Here is a 16,276-nt window from a genome sequence, read left to right as displayed (position 1 = left end):
CTGCACTTCAAAATATGTTAATTATCTTAAAATCACAGGGTCCATGTATTTAACGTATAATATGATAATGATATGCAGTCTTTTATATGCTTCATCCGTTTTAGATATTTTTAACATTTCTATATTGATTGTAATGCGACACGACATATGAATCAATTCCTTAGGCGAGCCATCTTAATTATCATTTGAGAGTTATAAGTGAACGTAGCTGATTTGTGTGCCTCTAATAAGTTAAACATCATTCAACTTAGTTCTAGTGATTAGATCTATATTGACAAAACTTTCTTTCAAGAAATTCCTAGGCAGCTCTGATAGCCAATGAAAAGCGACGTTACAAAAAGCGACGTCATTTCCTTTCTTTGGATTGATAACATATTCTGTAGCCAATAGAATAAACTAATCACGAGACATATCTCTAATGTAAGCTGCAACGGAGAGCGGTTAATGCTGTCACTAGTGATCACATACATCGGATTCATTTTGTCTTCGAGTGTGTTGTCAAAAGATAGGCATTGATGTTCAGTAATTACGTTTTACTACATAATACTACATGTCAATATGTAAATATATACACATAAAAGTAATTTAGATCTCAAACAAAATGCTCTCGTCAATGCAGAAATAATACACTACTTAATAAAAATAAAAAGTGCGGAAAATCTAAAGAAAAAAAGAAATACATACAAAATGTGCAGACAATTTGCCGAGAGTTAATTTCGTATATTTATCCAGTGGGCTCAGCGATACTCCTGGGGAGTCCTCAGGTTTAGCACACTTGTAAGGAGGAATCCTCAAATTAGATGTTTTGACACTAGAATATCCGCTAGGGACGCGACTCTCCACATTGTCCTCGTCTTCCTCACACAGAGTCACTAAGTGGCCAGTGTGGTTGGTCCCGGTGATACGAGGGAGCGTTAATCGGACCCTCTCTGGGTCCGGAGTCGGAACATCCATTCTGTCCAGTCGTATCTTTTCTTGGGCTTGTTCCCCAATAAGTTTCTGAAGATTCAGTTAAAGTGCTAAATCATAATATCAACTAAATTCAAAACAAAGGATTTAAAAAAACAATAAATAAATCAAGTGAATGATGATTGCGTGTAAAGTGTGTCAAAAACGTTGTCATAGATACGCACTATGATTTATATTCTATATATTACTGTTCATATGTAGAGGATCTTGCATGAGTAGCTGTGCTATATGGATTTTATAAATCGAATTCAATAATTTGGTATGCCACTAAAGACTATTTACCGAGTTAAATCATACATACAAAATGTAGCCACGAGCGTAAGATTCGGTTTATCAAAAAGCTCAAAATCAAAATCACGTGAACGAGACAGCTTTTAAATGAAGTTTTAATATCTTATTCGGCATATATCGTCTTAGCAAAAATGTATAAAGGCGTAATTCACGTGTGAGCGTCATTTAAGCAACATCTTCAAACTGTTGGTCGGTTAAGTCTTTATACCGTACAAAGCTTACCTTAGCACTAAATGTCAATATTTGATACTTGCAAATAGTGGCACGGGTTCAGAATAACCACTAACTTATTGATTATATAATACATATCAAACGGACTTAGAAGACACCCCTTAAGTGTGTTTAATGTTTAGGGTGATGTATTGTCGTATCTTTCCTTCTAGATCTCCCAACTTTTGACCCTTTCAGAATTGTTTTACTCCTGCACCCCTTGATATCTAGACACCTTTAACTCCCCGAACTCCCTACGCCCCGCTACACACTTTTTACCCATACAAACATATAACCCCTGTACTCCTTACACCCCCTACACACTTTTGAACCCCTGCACCCCGCTACACACTTTTTACCTCTTAACATATTAATCTTTACCTCTACACATACTTGACCCCCTGCTCTCCTTACACCCCTACACACCTTTGACCTTTTGCAACCCGCTACACAATTTACCCCTACACATATTTGAACCTTTGCATTCCTTCCGACCCTTACATACTTCTGACCCCTTGCACATTTGACCCCTAGCACATCGTGATTCTCAGGATGGAACACCTGTATCATTCGGTAAAGACAACATAATTGTCATCATCATTATCGTACCGAGAAATGTTTTATTGCTAGGTATTTGTTGTTATTCTGTTTTACTGCCAAAGTACCATTTTGAGAACTGACCCGCCTTTGATCTAGGTTTACACGGTAGGAGACGCTACCCCTTAAGACATTTGATAACGTTATTAATGTCATCAATACCCTAATTATAATGTTAGCATTCGGAACATAATACAGAAGAGCTTAAACTATTGCAATGGTCAACACGGAATTTATGATAAGCATTTGGTTTAATATATTTTCGCGGATATTTTGTAAAAGCCATGAAAAATAGCAGCCAAAACGTGACATTATCAGTGTATTTACTACAAAGCGAACTTAAAAGCTTGGTTAAAAGTAAGTTTTTAATCAACAATCAAATTAATAATAGAAAAAAATAACAAAAATGTTCTACGTTCTACAGCTAAGACTATCACATTCAGCACACACAGGCCATATGTACCTTTTTGAGCTGATCGTAGTACTTAGACATGTCATTGTACACTTCGGGCGACATTACAAACTCCCTCCTCTTCTTTGTCTGGCCTGTATTTACTCGTGGTGCTAGAAATTAAATGGATATCAGAAACATTCAAATTCTGATAAGATAGAGTAAGTGACAATTTGTGTGGATTAGTGTATGTTTATACTATAGCAGTATTAATTTTGTCTATATATCGCACATATTAGTTAAAGGACGAGCTATTATTGTAAAAGATTTAATAGATATACATAGACAAAAACGATTATACAACCGTAGTTACAAAAAACATTCAAAGTACTTAAAACACAACTTAAACTATATCAATTGAATTTACTTAGAACACAACTTAGATTTACAACTATACAATTTGTAAAAGTTTACTTAAGACACAACTTAAAATAAATATATAAATTGATGACATGCGAACATAGTGTGTCTTATCCGAAAACTTAATTTAAATTATTAATTTATTTAATACTGTTAATACTTACATGGCGCGTTACCCAGCTCTGGAAGTATGACGTCACACATTGGGTCCAATTTCTTTTGAACTTGACCAGCTTTTTTAGCTTTTGTCGATTTGAGGTTTTTAAGGACTTCGCATGAACCCTTTAACGAAAATGTCCATGATATTAACGAGTTTGTTGATAGCGCTAATTGTGTTTGGTTTACAGTTTATAAATAGCACATTTACAAATCAGCTACCTCCTATGTTTTATAAATGTTGTAGTTATCAACTTACCGACTTGATAAAGTACAACCATTCGCTGGTTTTCCCGTCCTCTGTTATCAACGTGCCTCTTCTGCAACAAAACAACACGTTTATTGTGTAATAGATGTCCCCAACGAGAAAACAGTGATCGCTAATAGTATAATCTATTGGAATTATACACCAATATAGCGGATACATTTCAATACATTTCCTCTCAAAAAATACCCATAAGATGTAGAAATAAATTATATTCAATAACACTTACTTGAAAAAGTGTAAGAGGCATGCTCCTGGTTCGTTCTCTAACTTCTCTATCGGCCAAGTCTGCATCAGTGGCACTTGCCTGGTATCGACAAGATGTCTTAATGTTATTTTTGTAACATGGTATACCGGCAATATGTGTAGGTGTCAATTTAATATCGATAAAATAACAGTTTAATTATACCAGTCAACATCGCAATAATGTATCAAATGTTCGTTGTGTATAAGCATTGTATCATTTGGTTTGATAAGGAACCACGAAACTTAACATAATGCGTTCAGTTGTTCTACATCAATATTATTTCTATTCTGTATGTCACACAATGTTATATGAATAGTCTGATACCATGGACATAATTGTGATGGACATAATTGTATAGAGGTATCACAAGGATTTGTTGCTGGATATGGTATTTATTTCACTAAATGTAAGCGAGAAAAGTTACAAAAACACGATTTTTAGCGAGTGTCTTTTGTAACTTTGAAAATTAACTAACCATGGGTGAAATAAATACCGTATCCCACAAATATGGTAGAAATTCAATATAATCATTAGTGTTTGCAGCGTTATAATCTTTTAAACAGCCAACACTGCAACACTTTATATAAGAATCATCATGACGAGGCAATTTGATAATTATAAATATACTGTGACTGCGAAAGATAGGATGATAGTAAAAGTAGATAAACAATAATTCTATATAGGTGATGGCATAAACCAATTTCACTAATTTGTAATTGTTTTGCTACACAGTACTATAGATAATATACGGCTGAGGCAGATGTGATGATATGTACCGGAGGAACTGCACGTGTTCAGCTTCCTCATCTGGGTTTTCTGCCTTCATGAATATCCTGTTGAAGTCTTCTTTTCCTATCACGAGCAGTTCCATCGAGGAGGCGCTTTCCACGGTAGCTGTCCGTAGCGTGTTAAATATCAGGCCGATTTCCTGTCGTACATAAATTAATTGTGATAAGTTCAGAATGTGAAGTGTCAGGTCTAGAGAATTTTAAAACTGCCATTGGGTATGTTGGGAACATCGCTATTGACCATTTAATCCAATAAAGTATATCGACTTTCAAAAATAATTATTTTGAAAAGTACATGTATTCACATATCTAAAGAAACTCTCGTAGAATATGTATTGATTTGGGGTATGTTATTGTCAATTCAAGGTTCGTACATTTAACGACTTATTGATCAGAAGGAAAGAGGCCCATAAGTACGTAAAAAGTATAAAGGATACTAGAAAATAAAGAAATATATGACGTATATTTAAGTGTTTCCTCGATCTAGAACTTGTTAGTAATCACTTGTACCAAAATCCAGAAGATGGTGAAGTTTGGTCGAAAGAAATGTTATAATATAAAACGGGAGATTATTAACCCGCAATACAATCAAATTGGCAACTTTTGGATGCATTTTAAGCAACATCAAATATATTCTGATTTGGTGCCAAAATTCGTACGTGCAAACCTTGGAAACTTAGATTAAAGGGAATCATCAGTTTACTTTAAAGAACAGATATAAATAAGATTATTACAACAGATTACCAGACATTTTTTTTGTTTGTTATGTTATATTTATATTGATTTAAACATGACTGAAATTGAATTGAGTAATGTTAAATATGATAAGTCTACTTTAAAATACGAGAGTTGTCCAAATCGACTTTACCTCGATATCTACATAGCCAGCACATTATATCCACAACCAGTTACCTCGATATCTACATAGCCAGCACATTATATCCACAACCAGTTACCTCGATATCTACATAGCCAGCACATTATATCCACAACCATTTACCTCTTTCGAAGTAGAATTTAAACTTCGTTTGTCTAGAACCTATTTTTTCTCTTAAAGTGTTTTCTAAACGTCTGTAATTTTATTGAACAAATAACCTTTGTACTTTAGTTAGTATTAACGAAAACCGGCCAGACACCTAAAATAATATCTTATAACTATACAAACATAACAAAAGAAATCTACAAAACAACAACATTACATAAAGTAAGAAAAACTAGAATGATGAACGGCAGTGTGAGTAGCCAAACGTAGAGAATCAGCTACAAAACCAGGCTACAATGTCGGGACAGGCCTGTTGAAATAAAATCAGACCAAAGAGAATAAATCGGTCTATTTGACATTAGCTAACACACTAAACAATCAATCAGCACTGCTTCATCAGTAAAAGATGGACAAGAAAATGAGTAAAACCAAGTATTATCAAATGTGTATATACATTACCCCGTCCTCCCAAGAAAACTGCAATAATGACATAATTATACAGTCGTGTTATTATCCTTGTGATGTAGCCAGGGTTAACTACAGGTAAGTCACGAGAACACACTCTTTAGCATCAAATAATGTCATTATTTAAGTTATGATCAATGTGATATCTAGCATGAAATATATAATATGCTACAGTGAAAGCAAACATTCAAATATTATCAGTGATGTGTGAGTGAACATTATAATATATTTGATATATCATTACCATTGATTACGTGTGTGATACACGTGTATCATGGTTCGACGTGTGTGATACACGTGTATCATGGTTCACTGCGTCATGTATAAACCTCTATTATCCAACACTACTTACCCCAAAGCTCATTCCTTTTGTCAGCCTCGCCATGGTGTTAACACGTGTTTCTTTTGTCTTCTCATCATAAATCATCTTCTTCACGTATGCTGGAATATGACAAATTATTACACTGAGTACATAAACAGGTGTTACGATACAGGAATTAAACAGAGGATTCCATACTGGTGTAAAACCACCTATATATAGGTACTGTTTTAAGAGTCTAGGATGATACCCCTCGTTGACCAAGTTCCCTTCAGACATGTTAAGATTTTTCTGTATATGACATTATCAAAAGTGAGCATTGTACTTGCTGAGACAACTATCGGGTTGTGAAATATTCTCGAGCAGACCAAGGACAAGATGAAATATACAGAAGATAAACTCGTAATATAATACCAGAGCCCGATTTCATCTTAACTTAACATTTTATTGGATTAAAGAAATCTTAGTCTTAGTTAAGGAATTCTCGTCAGACTGCAACATGCCTCTACCATATAAGTAAGTGACAGCAAAATTAACAGCAGCATATATAAGAAATGAAATTAACACCAGTACGAAGTATCCAATGTATGGTATTGGAATTAATTGATACACGCCTGCTCCATAAGAAGAAGTGGTAGAGGAATGTTGTCTGTATATTCTTAAAGAGGCATAAACACTACTCACCAACACCCGATAGGATGAAGTAAAACGACTCGGCCTTATGACCTTGTCTTAGTATGGCTTTCTTTGGACCTATGCCTGGAAAGAGAAAACGAATACTTTGTATAAGTACTATCTAACAGGTAATTCCAAGGAAGGGAGATTACCTGAAACAAGGTATATCAGTATTATATATCAGGTAATTCCTAGGAAGGGAGATTACCTGAAACAAGGTATATCAGTATTATATAACAGGTAATTCCAAGGAAGGGAGATTACCTTAAACAAGGTATATCAGTATTATATATCAGGTAATTCCTAGGAAGGGAGATTACCTGAAACAAGGTATATCAGTACTATCTAACAGGTAATTCCTAGGAAGGGAGATTACCTGAAACAAGGTATACCAGTGTTATATAACAGGTAATTCAAAGGAAGGATGATTACCTGAAATAAGGTATAGCAGTATTATCTAAGATGTAGATTTACTGATTAACATTATGGAAGCGAGTCAGCACAATATTGAGTGTCAAGTCTACTATAGTATTCGTTGATGTATATGAAGGTGAATACCAGACTGGATTAGAGACTATTGTGGCAGCCATCAGCCATAATAAAAGATATATTAACGAGGAAGAGTAGTGCTGTATAGAAGGTGACAGAAAGCCTTGTCACGTACGTTTGGTACCATGCCACCTTGCAGAGTTTTTCCTGTGTGTGAAGTGGGTATTCGGACAGCGAACGGAGGGTTTGTAAACCATGCATCACCTGTAAATGTTGGATAGGTAACACATTAGTGACAGGATTCTACTTTTGGATCATGGCATTGTATACTCTAATGTAATTATCAAAATTGCGCTGGCAGAAAATAAACAGCGAATACAGACACGAACGAAGCCTTAATTCTAACTCTAAAACTAAATACAAAAAATGTAGCAACAAAATATAGATTTGCACGATGATCATTACAAAAGTACATTGAGAATAGTTAGATGGATGTTCCAGAAGGATAAACGTCTTCTGTCCTATCGATGATGGGTAAGGCTAGGCTTATTTACCTGTTGGATCATTTCCTGACTACGGAAGTTCCACCTGGTGGTGAGAGTCTTCCTATGATCAGCAGTCAAAGAAATCTACAACATATATGTTTACAGATTATCGTTGGAGATACGGTACTGTAAATTAAAGATTACAATAATTTGATATCAAATATATTTTTTACGCATTCTATGGAAAGATACATTTTACAATTGTATTTTTATCATGGAAGTCAATTCAACGCTACAAACTCATTTTTGTTGCCTTTTTTGCTTGGTTTATCGCCCCATGAACGGTTAATTTAGATCAGATACAACATTTTAAGGCAAAAAAGTATTATTAGAACGTACGTACAAGTACAACTGGCAAGTAACCAAACATAATATGTAATGAAGGATTTTATTGTCATTTCATTCACTGTGAATACGAACAAAATGATTCCCTAATGGATAAACCCTTTAATCAAATCTATTGCGGTATACTTTAAATCGGTATTACGTCCTTGCATTCGGGGATAAAAATGTCATTATACAACATGAAGTTAATAACATCATTATCTTTTTATTGAATTTAATTATCGTCATGACGCCAGGATATGTAGTACGTATATATACATCAAGAACAAGTTGATTGCTTCATTAGGATATCGATATTTTACAGTCGGTACGATTACAATAGTGGTGGTACTATCTGTGGGTAATTGTGACATCTGAATGGTCAGACAAGAGCCTGCCTTTCTCATTCATGTTACACATATACCAAAATGCATGTGTTGTTATTTTTGAATTAAAAATTAAAAATATTTAATATTTAATTTAAAATATCTGCTGAATTAGCTACAGCAGTATTTAATAAATATTTTTCTTGATGGATATGCTTGCAAATAAATAGCACGCAATACTTATGACACCCTCTTATATTTATATATATTTATTGCATCAAAAAATTATCTTTTTTTCCAAATGACCAATCGTAAACGTACCACTTGATAAGAAACTGATCATGAAGCATATATAACATAGGACAGACAGGTCCAATTTATATACTAGCGGGTTGTCGCTCGAGGAAATTGATTTCGTCGTCAGAGTCACTGGATAGTATTGTATATTTGTTACAGTGCCATACCACTTGTATACTTGTTAATAACATGAAATACCATGGTCCCAACACAGTGTGTATTGTTTAAGATATCGAATTTCAACGACAACATTCACCTTATCCTAGGGAGACGACTTCTGGTGCCAAGAAATAATCTGGCTTTCAGGACATATCGGTTAAACCTTGTATACTCTACTTGTGGATTGAATCTTTATTGGTCAGAATTCATTTAAATTCAGACGGCCATTTTTACTGTAATAATTGATATACGACTACTTGTAGGAGAAGTTTCAATAAGTCTACACCATCATGATTAATATTTTCAATAACAACAGTATACGATTGAATGTAAACTCATGGTGGTTTGATTTTTATTGGTAGTTTATCGCGAAAAGTTTAAACTTTTTACATGTTAATAATCCTCGAACTTAAACGAACGCCGTCAAGCTTTGTTTATATCAGAAATAAAATGCTTTTTAAAAACAGAACTATAATGGGAGTGTATATTACGCTAAATCATACATTTATAAACAGACTTTTATTACAGTGTCTAATTAATTTCCCATTCTATAAACTAGAATCGAATACAGATTGTAAGCTTAATAACTTGTTTCTGGACCACATTTCGAGTAATTATCAAATGGATTGTATATTGTAGCTGAAAGTATGTTAAATAAAATACGGTTTACAATAACCAGAATCGATGTTATGGACATAGGGTAGTTATCATTTTCTATATATTTGCTGTAGAGTTTAGACGATCTTTTGAATTTAATTTTTAGAGATTTGATAAATGATGGCGTAATAATGGACATTTTTGGAATAAAGATGATTTATTATTTTGAATACCGACCTCCCGTTTGGCCTTGTACATGTTCTTGTCAAAGGAGAGCCCACTGTCTAACATGGACTGTGATACTGTCGACGCTTCCACCTCGTTCGCTATGTCCACGAAGGACTTGAGCTCCTTCTCCAGACGATTCTGGTCACTACACACAAATACAAAGTGATTATGAGAGTACCAGTAAATACAATATTATTGACGTATGGTCACAACACAAATACAAAGTGATTGTGAGAGTACCAGTAAATATAATATTATTGACGTATGGGTCCGTACAAACAAATACAAAGTGATTATGAGAGTACCAGTAAATATAATATTATTGGCGTATGGTCACAACACAAATACAAAGTGATTATGAGAGTACCAATAAATATAATATTGACGTATGGTCACAACACAAATACAAAGTGGTTGTGAAAGTACCAGTAAATATAATATTAATGACGTATGGTCACAACACAAATACAAAGCGATTGTGAGAGTGTCGATACTCTGAACTCGTTCTCCACTTTGTAATTTCTATTGCTGTTCACGTATATTACGACTTTGTATATTATAACATGTGCTAATGGGCAATATGGCCCACAGTTAATAAAGAAATTGAAATTGAATTGATACATGTTTCATATTATATGTCCATGGTCCATACAATAAATACAATGATATATACAATACAAGAGTATGAAAAGTAGCAATTGATACATTTACTTGGCAACGACAACACGATACACGATATGTTACAGAGTAGCAAAGTGTGTTTAACCAGAGAACTCGGTATATCTAGTTTTAGCACTAGGAATTCATTATAATGCGTGTATGTATATATTTAACTTCTAGTTGCGTAGTGTACACATGTTTTTATTTATGTTAACCAACATTAGAAATGCTCAGTTACACGAGGATTTCTACGCTCAAAAACGAAAGTTATTAACAGGATTTTTGTATTGTATTGTATACTTCTAGGGTTATTACCATAGCGACACTGTACTGTAACCTATTTGGAATATTACCATAGTGACACGTTCTATACTGTATACTATTGGAGAAAATTACCATAGTGAAACTGTTGTTTGTTTATTTTTCGAGAGATTGATTTTTTGCGTACTTGTTCGCACAAATGACCGATCATGAACTCATATAGATATATAGCATTCACCCCATTACAATTAAATGCTGTTATTCGTTTCGCGAGTAAAAATCTCGGAAATAACCTTGAAATACAAATCACGATATAATATGTAAAAACAAAGATGATTTTAAAGTAAGTAATCCCTGTAAAAGTTCGACAGTGATCCGAACTAAGCATAGATTACCCTTATTAAATGCTCAACGAGAACCACATACTTATAAATATATATGGTATCGTAACCGTTAATCCACTACAAATCCTACAATGTACATGTATAACCCAAAGTACAAATTGAAATGTAAGCGAAGCGCTGCACGGTATAACAACTATCCTCATTACGTCATAAGCCCCCCAGTGTTTAAATACGTGACTACATGTAGTTATGATCTGACAGGAGAACATACTCCCTCGGTAACAACGACGTTTATTCACCAATACAATATAGTGTTTATTTATATAAGACACAGTCCGAATCATACTTCAGTGCAATTAGTTAAAACTAAAGATAACATATACTTGGAGTATCAAATCTGTCTCAAGTTGAATTAATGAACTGAAAACCTTTACACCTTACATTGTTTTATTTTCACGGCCATAACCGTAATCAGCGCGATATTGACGATTGTTTTCTGCCAACTCATTATTTTTATCATACACATACAAATTGCCGACCGATTTTTAGCAAACAAAAATCTTATTTTTCGCGAAAAACTTTAGGAAAAAAAATTCGCATGTTTTTTCATAAAACAATTATACAGTTATATAAATTAGAATGGGCGATGTTTTTGTGCGGATATTTCGCTGGTCCTATACTTTTAATACCTAATGGATATATGTCCATGTTACATGACCCTGTAAAGTTATCTGACAGATACACGCACACATTAGCTTTTCGGCCCAGTTATCTCTGAAGTACTGTTGTTGACGGAAATATGAATGTGTTAATACTTAATTATGCCCTTCGGAATGGCTTTACTTAGGACTGAGAAATGAACAGCAAAACGCCAGAAACTCGAAGTCTGGTATTTGAACGGCGTTTATTTGGACAACACTTGCATTTCATTTTAATATAAAGACTTGATCCATGGTTTATCTTCAAATATCCTACTCAAAACATGTCACATAAGTTCTGATTGTTCAAATATACTGACAGATGTAAGAGGTCCCGATTTTTTCAGGCAAAGAAAATCAAACAGACCATAACCCTTCGCGATATGGTCAACCGTATCTCATTTCAACATAAAGTATACCAAATAAACAAATTAACGGCACACCGGGAACCTAATTAACACTCTGTTAAAACTTCAAGTGGTGTCCATGGCTCTACTGTGTTAATAAATACTCGTACCTAGATAGTTGTTTAAGTTTTGTACAGGGAAAACACTTTATTGAACTTAATACACTAGATATATAGATGTTAACGACGAAACACTAATATTAACTCCGCGGTGATATAAAGTCAGTTGGTAGCACAGTTGTTATCGTATTAAAGCATCAGTATTTTCGCCCATTTTCCATCGTAATATATGTTGAACTACAGCTTTCGTTCAGTGGCCGAAAATAAACACGAAAACACTTTTTAACGGGAACAAACATAATACGATGAGTAAAAATATACAATATATGAAATGTTATTAGAAATATTATGTTAATAAAACCGAGTAGTACAAGTAGCTCGTATAACGTACGGAAGCTTCTTATGTAAAGAACAAACTTGTTTATGTATATCTTAAGCAGGGTCTGTGGATTATCAATGCAGGAATACAGCGTGCAAAATGAGACATAAATCGTCATCTCTTTAGTTTGTATGTATCATCAGTTCTTATTTTACACTAGTAATATGTAGGTGAATTCATGTCTATATATCCCTATTCTGGGTCTAGAGGAACGTAAAATATATTCATTCATCAAAATATGCGAACCAACAAAGAGTCACTACACGAGTATTTCTTATTGAACAGCTTCCTTCTTCCTTTTTTATACAAATAGACAGTATGTAGGTTTATTTTGGTATAAAGAGGATATGAAGGGTTAGTTATGATGATAGGACTTGATGTGCAGTTCTCCGCGTGAGCTATGTCCTAACCAACAGAAGCGTTATAATTAAATCTTGATCTACTTACTCCATGATGAGGTCAATCCACTTGAGGACGATCATGATCATACGGCAGCACTTACGGAAAAACCCCATAGCCTGGTGACAGGACAGAAACATCGGTTAAAATTTTCAAAATAGGAGTTTTGATTATTTTTCTCTTCATCATTCCTTAATGTTCGTGGAACCACCATTTTCAATATTATTGTTCGCTTCACCTTTTACATTTCCATGTGTAAACTAGACACAAATATACCACATCAATTTTTAAGAACACAGGGACAATAAGAAAAGTATACATTCTACTTGATAGTCAATAACAAACGGGAGTATAAGTATATGACGCACCAGCTCATGTAGCTGCAAGATGTGCTCGGTTTCCTTTGTCGATACGTCGACCAAATCAATTATTAAAACACAATTTATCTTATACGAAAACGTACTGTACATCGACATCTAAGATAGGCCTAGTTCGCGACATCTAGTATAAACAGTAGACTTATATGATACAAAATAAAACATTACTCACCTCGCCTGGCTTCGAAAATTTAGGTTGACGACACTCTTCTTCGTCGTAGTCATCTATCTTTTCATCTGCTTTTTTAGAAGCTGCATTGATCATTTTCAGTGATCTGAACTTTCTTTCAATGGACTCCATCTTTTGCTTCAAAGCTGCTATTCTTTCAAACCTTCCTTCTGGAAGGTCCATCTTTTTTTCGATTTTATGTCGCATCTTTACGACAGCATTTTGTTTAGTCACTAATGCCATAGCAACGTCACTGAAGTCGTGACTTTTGTTGGCCTTGAATGCATATACAGATGACGACGCTAGCTGCCACAACCCTGACTGAGATACACTTTTCCTCCGTGCATTTGAGATATATGAACTGATATCATCACCCGATCCTTCTTCAAAAAGGAATGGCTCCTTTCCCTTTAACAGGATAGAGTTCATATGTTTACCAAAGGAAATTGAAGTTTTAGGTTTTGAAGATATCTCAAAAGGCACAGTGTGACTACGTCGTAACGTTTGTTCCAATTGTCTCCGTATCACATTGTCTTCGTGAATCTTCTTTAAGTCTATATTTTCCAATGAAAAATCTGGTATCGTATTGGAGCGAGCAATCCTCCGGTGAGGCTTCGGTAATCTAGGTGTATAATGAATCGAATGAATACTATTTCTCTGAAGTTTCTTTCCAAATTTAGGAGTAGTATCATCATCATTTGAGTTGTCAACTTCAGCACTTTTTTCTACATCGCGGCTTTCTACATCTGAGTCCCTAAATTTGCTATCGTTGTGGTCTGTTAGAGGCGGGTTAGGTAGAGATACGGTATGCCGTCTCTGCGGCCGGGACTGTGGTCGTGATTGCCTTTTACCTTCACGTGACCATAACCCAGACCGTTCACTGGAAGCCCACCTGGTGTTCACAGTACTTTTGTTTGGCTCGCGATACACTTTTTGCGGAATTTCGAATTCTTCCTCTTTGTCGAATCCCGGGGATATTACTCGCACATTCAGTTTGATCGACTCTCGCTTGCAATTAGGCTTTTTTAGTACTGGTTTGATCCATTTCTTCTCCCGAAATCCAGGTGCTCTTCCTCTGCTTTCCTGAAAGTGTTCATCGGCAGGTATTTCAGGGAAAACGTCGGCGAATTCATCGGCGGGTATTTCGAGGGGAACGTCGGCGAATTCATCGGCGGGTATTTCGGGAGGAATGTCAGTGCATTCTTTGGCGGGTATTTCGGGGGTAAATTCAGCGCGCTCCTCGTCGAGTGTTTCCGAGGGAAGTTCAGTGTGTTCCTCGATGTGTATGTCAGAGAGAATTTTAGTATTTTCAGCGTGCAGTTCCCCGGCGGGTGCCTCACATGGAATATCAGCGTTTTGGTCGTTATGTACGTCTGTGGGAACTCCAGTATATTCGCTTGCGAGTACCTCAGGGGTCTCCCCATCCTCGAGTCCCTCCATTGTTACCCGATATTAGATTGTCCACTATACCAATAACCTATGGAGCGAAAATTACATATTAGGTTAGACGCTTTCAACAAAGTCATTCATCATATATGAGAATAGGTTGTTGTCACGCCGATTCGGTATTTAAATCGAACAATAGTAGACAGGCTTAGAATGACAATCTGATCAAATTCACATCTTGTTATTCCATAATCTGAACTTTAGGTGTGTACGTAAACGATTGTGTGTGGGTATTACCTAATTAATATCGTCCAAGTGTCTTAACCCCAACACCAAGATTTATTTACACTTGTATATATGGAATGTCTACATTCGTCCCTCTTTGTCACCATTGATACCTATATACGTGTAATCACTGTTATTTGATTAAAGTCGTACCGATATAGAAATACAGCCAGACCCCATTATTAGCCATTTACATGAGGAAAACTATCAAACCTATTTCTCAGTCCCGACCTTTATGTTTTATGCCGGTGAATGTAGTGACTGCCTTTTGTCAGGAGAGATCAGTACAAATAACTGCACTTATAAACTGCTCGTTTAATCGATAAATATATAGGCTATTATAGTTTACCTGAGTGTGTGCACGTCACTTGGGCGTCAGCAAATAGAGGTATTACAATTTTATATATTTATATAAATATAGCTGTACTCCGCTCAATTATCAATTAATGTCGCCGTGCTTTATACAAGAATAAATTGGTAGTGACACAGTACAGGCACCTGTCTGAAATCTGCTTACTGACAATGGAAAAGGTCCGGGAGGACTAATTGTTCAGAAATATTTTATCACAATAAACTATCAATTGTAATACGTTTTAAAGAGGCACGTTTTACTTATAACAGCGATATTGGTGTGTAGACAACATGAAATGCTAGAACATGTTACGATAGAGTTACCATGCTTAGTAAAACTGTAAAACTTACAAAGTTACAATGTACGACAAATATTTACCATATACAATATACATAATACAGAAACAATTTATAACTGTAAAATTGCAGCATATAACAAGACAGTAACAATGTATAACAAGACAGTAACAATGTATAGCAAGACAGTAACAATGTATAACAAGATAGTTACAATGTATAACAAGATAGTTACAATGTATAACAATATAGTTACAATGTTTAACAAGACAGTTACAATGTATAACAAAGGTATATAACAAGACAATAATTTGTTTGTTTTTGTTTAACGTCCTATTAACAGCCAGGGTCTTAGGACAATCACAATGCTTAACAAGACAATCACAATGTTTAACAAGACAATCACAATGTTTAACAAGACAATCACAATGTTTAACAAGACAATCACAATGTTTGACGAGACA

The 16,276-nt window shown here is 34.9% G+C and overlaps 1 protein-coding gene across 4 annotated transcripts in view; it reads right to left on the bottom strand.

Moving 5' to 3' along the window:
* Nucleotides 1-16,276, bottom strand: part of LOC117328939 — a 30,232-nt gene that overhangs the window by 2,343 nt on the left and 11,613 nt on the right. For 2 of the 4 annotated variants that reach the window (XM_033886570.1, XM_033886571.1), the window contains exons 2-15: nucleotides 13,497-14,970; nucleotides 12,996-13,066; nucleotides 9,750-9,885; nucleotides 7,819-7,893; nucleotides 7,439-7,528; nucleotides 6,785-6,857; nucleotides 6,134-6,222; nucleotides 5,776-5,793; nucleotides 4,323-4,474; nucleotides 3,529-3,606; nucleotides 3,294-3,354; nucleotides 3,043-3,160; nucleotides 2,531-2,631; nucleotides 685-999 (exon numbers count right to left, since the gene is read on the bottom strand). In XM_033886570.1, the coding sequence (XP_033742461.1) occupies nucleotides 685-999; nucleotides 2,531-2,631; nucleotides 3,043-3,160; nucleotides 3,294-3,354; nucleotides 3,529-3,606; nucleotides 4,323-4,474; nucleotides 5,776-5,793; nucleotides 6,134-6,222; nucleotides 6,785-6,857; nucleotides 7,439-7,528; nucleotides 7,819-7,893; nucleotides 9,750-9,885; nucleotides 12,996-13,066; nucleotides 13,497-14,933 (2,814 nt within the window). In that variant the 5' untranslated portion in view covers nucleotides 14,934-14,970. The remainder of the gene's footprint in view (nucleotides 1-684; nucleotides 1,000-2,530; nucleotides 2,632-3,042; nucleotides 3,161-3,293; nucleotides 3,355-3,528; nucleotides 3,607-4,322; nucleotides 4,475-5,775; nucleotides 5,794-6,133; nucleotides 6,223-6,784; nucleotides 6,858-7,438; nucleotides 7,529-7,818; nucleotides 7,894-9,749; nucleotides 9,886-12,995; nucleotides 13,067-13,496; nucleotides 14,971-16,276) is intronic. The other 2 variants (XM_033886573.1, XM_033886572.1) reach the window with 2 other exon arrangements.

Source organism: Pecten maximus, chromosome 6 (genome assembly GCF_902652985.1).
Source record: "Pecten maximus chromosome 6, xPecMax1.1, whole genome shotgun sequence".
Taxonomy (NCBI): Eukaryota; Metazoa; Mollusca; class Bivalvia; order Pectinida; family Pectinidae; genus Pecten; species Pecten maximus.
Note: the sequence above shows the minus strand (reverse complement) of the source record. Positions and strands in the feature narration are given on the sequence as shown.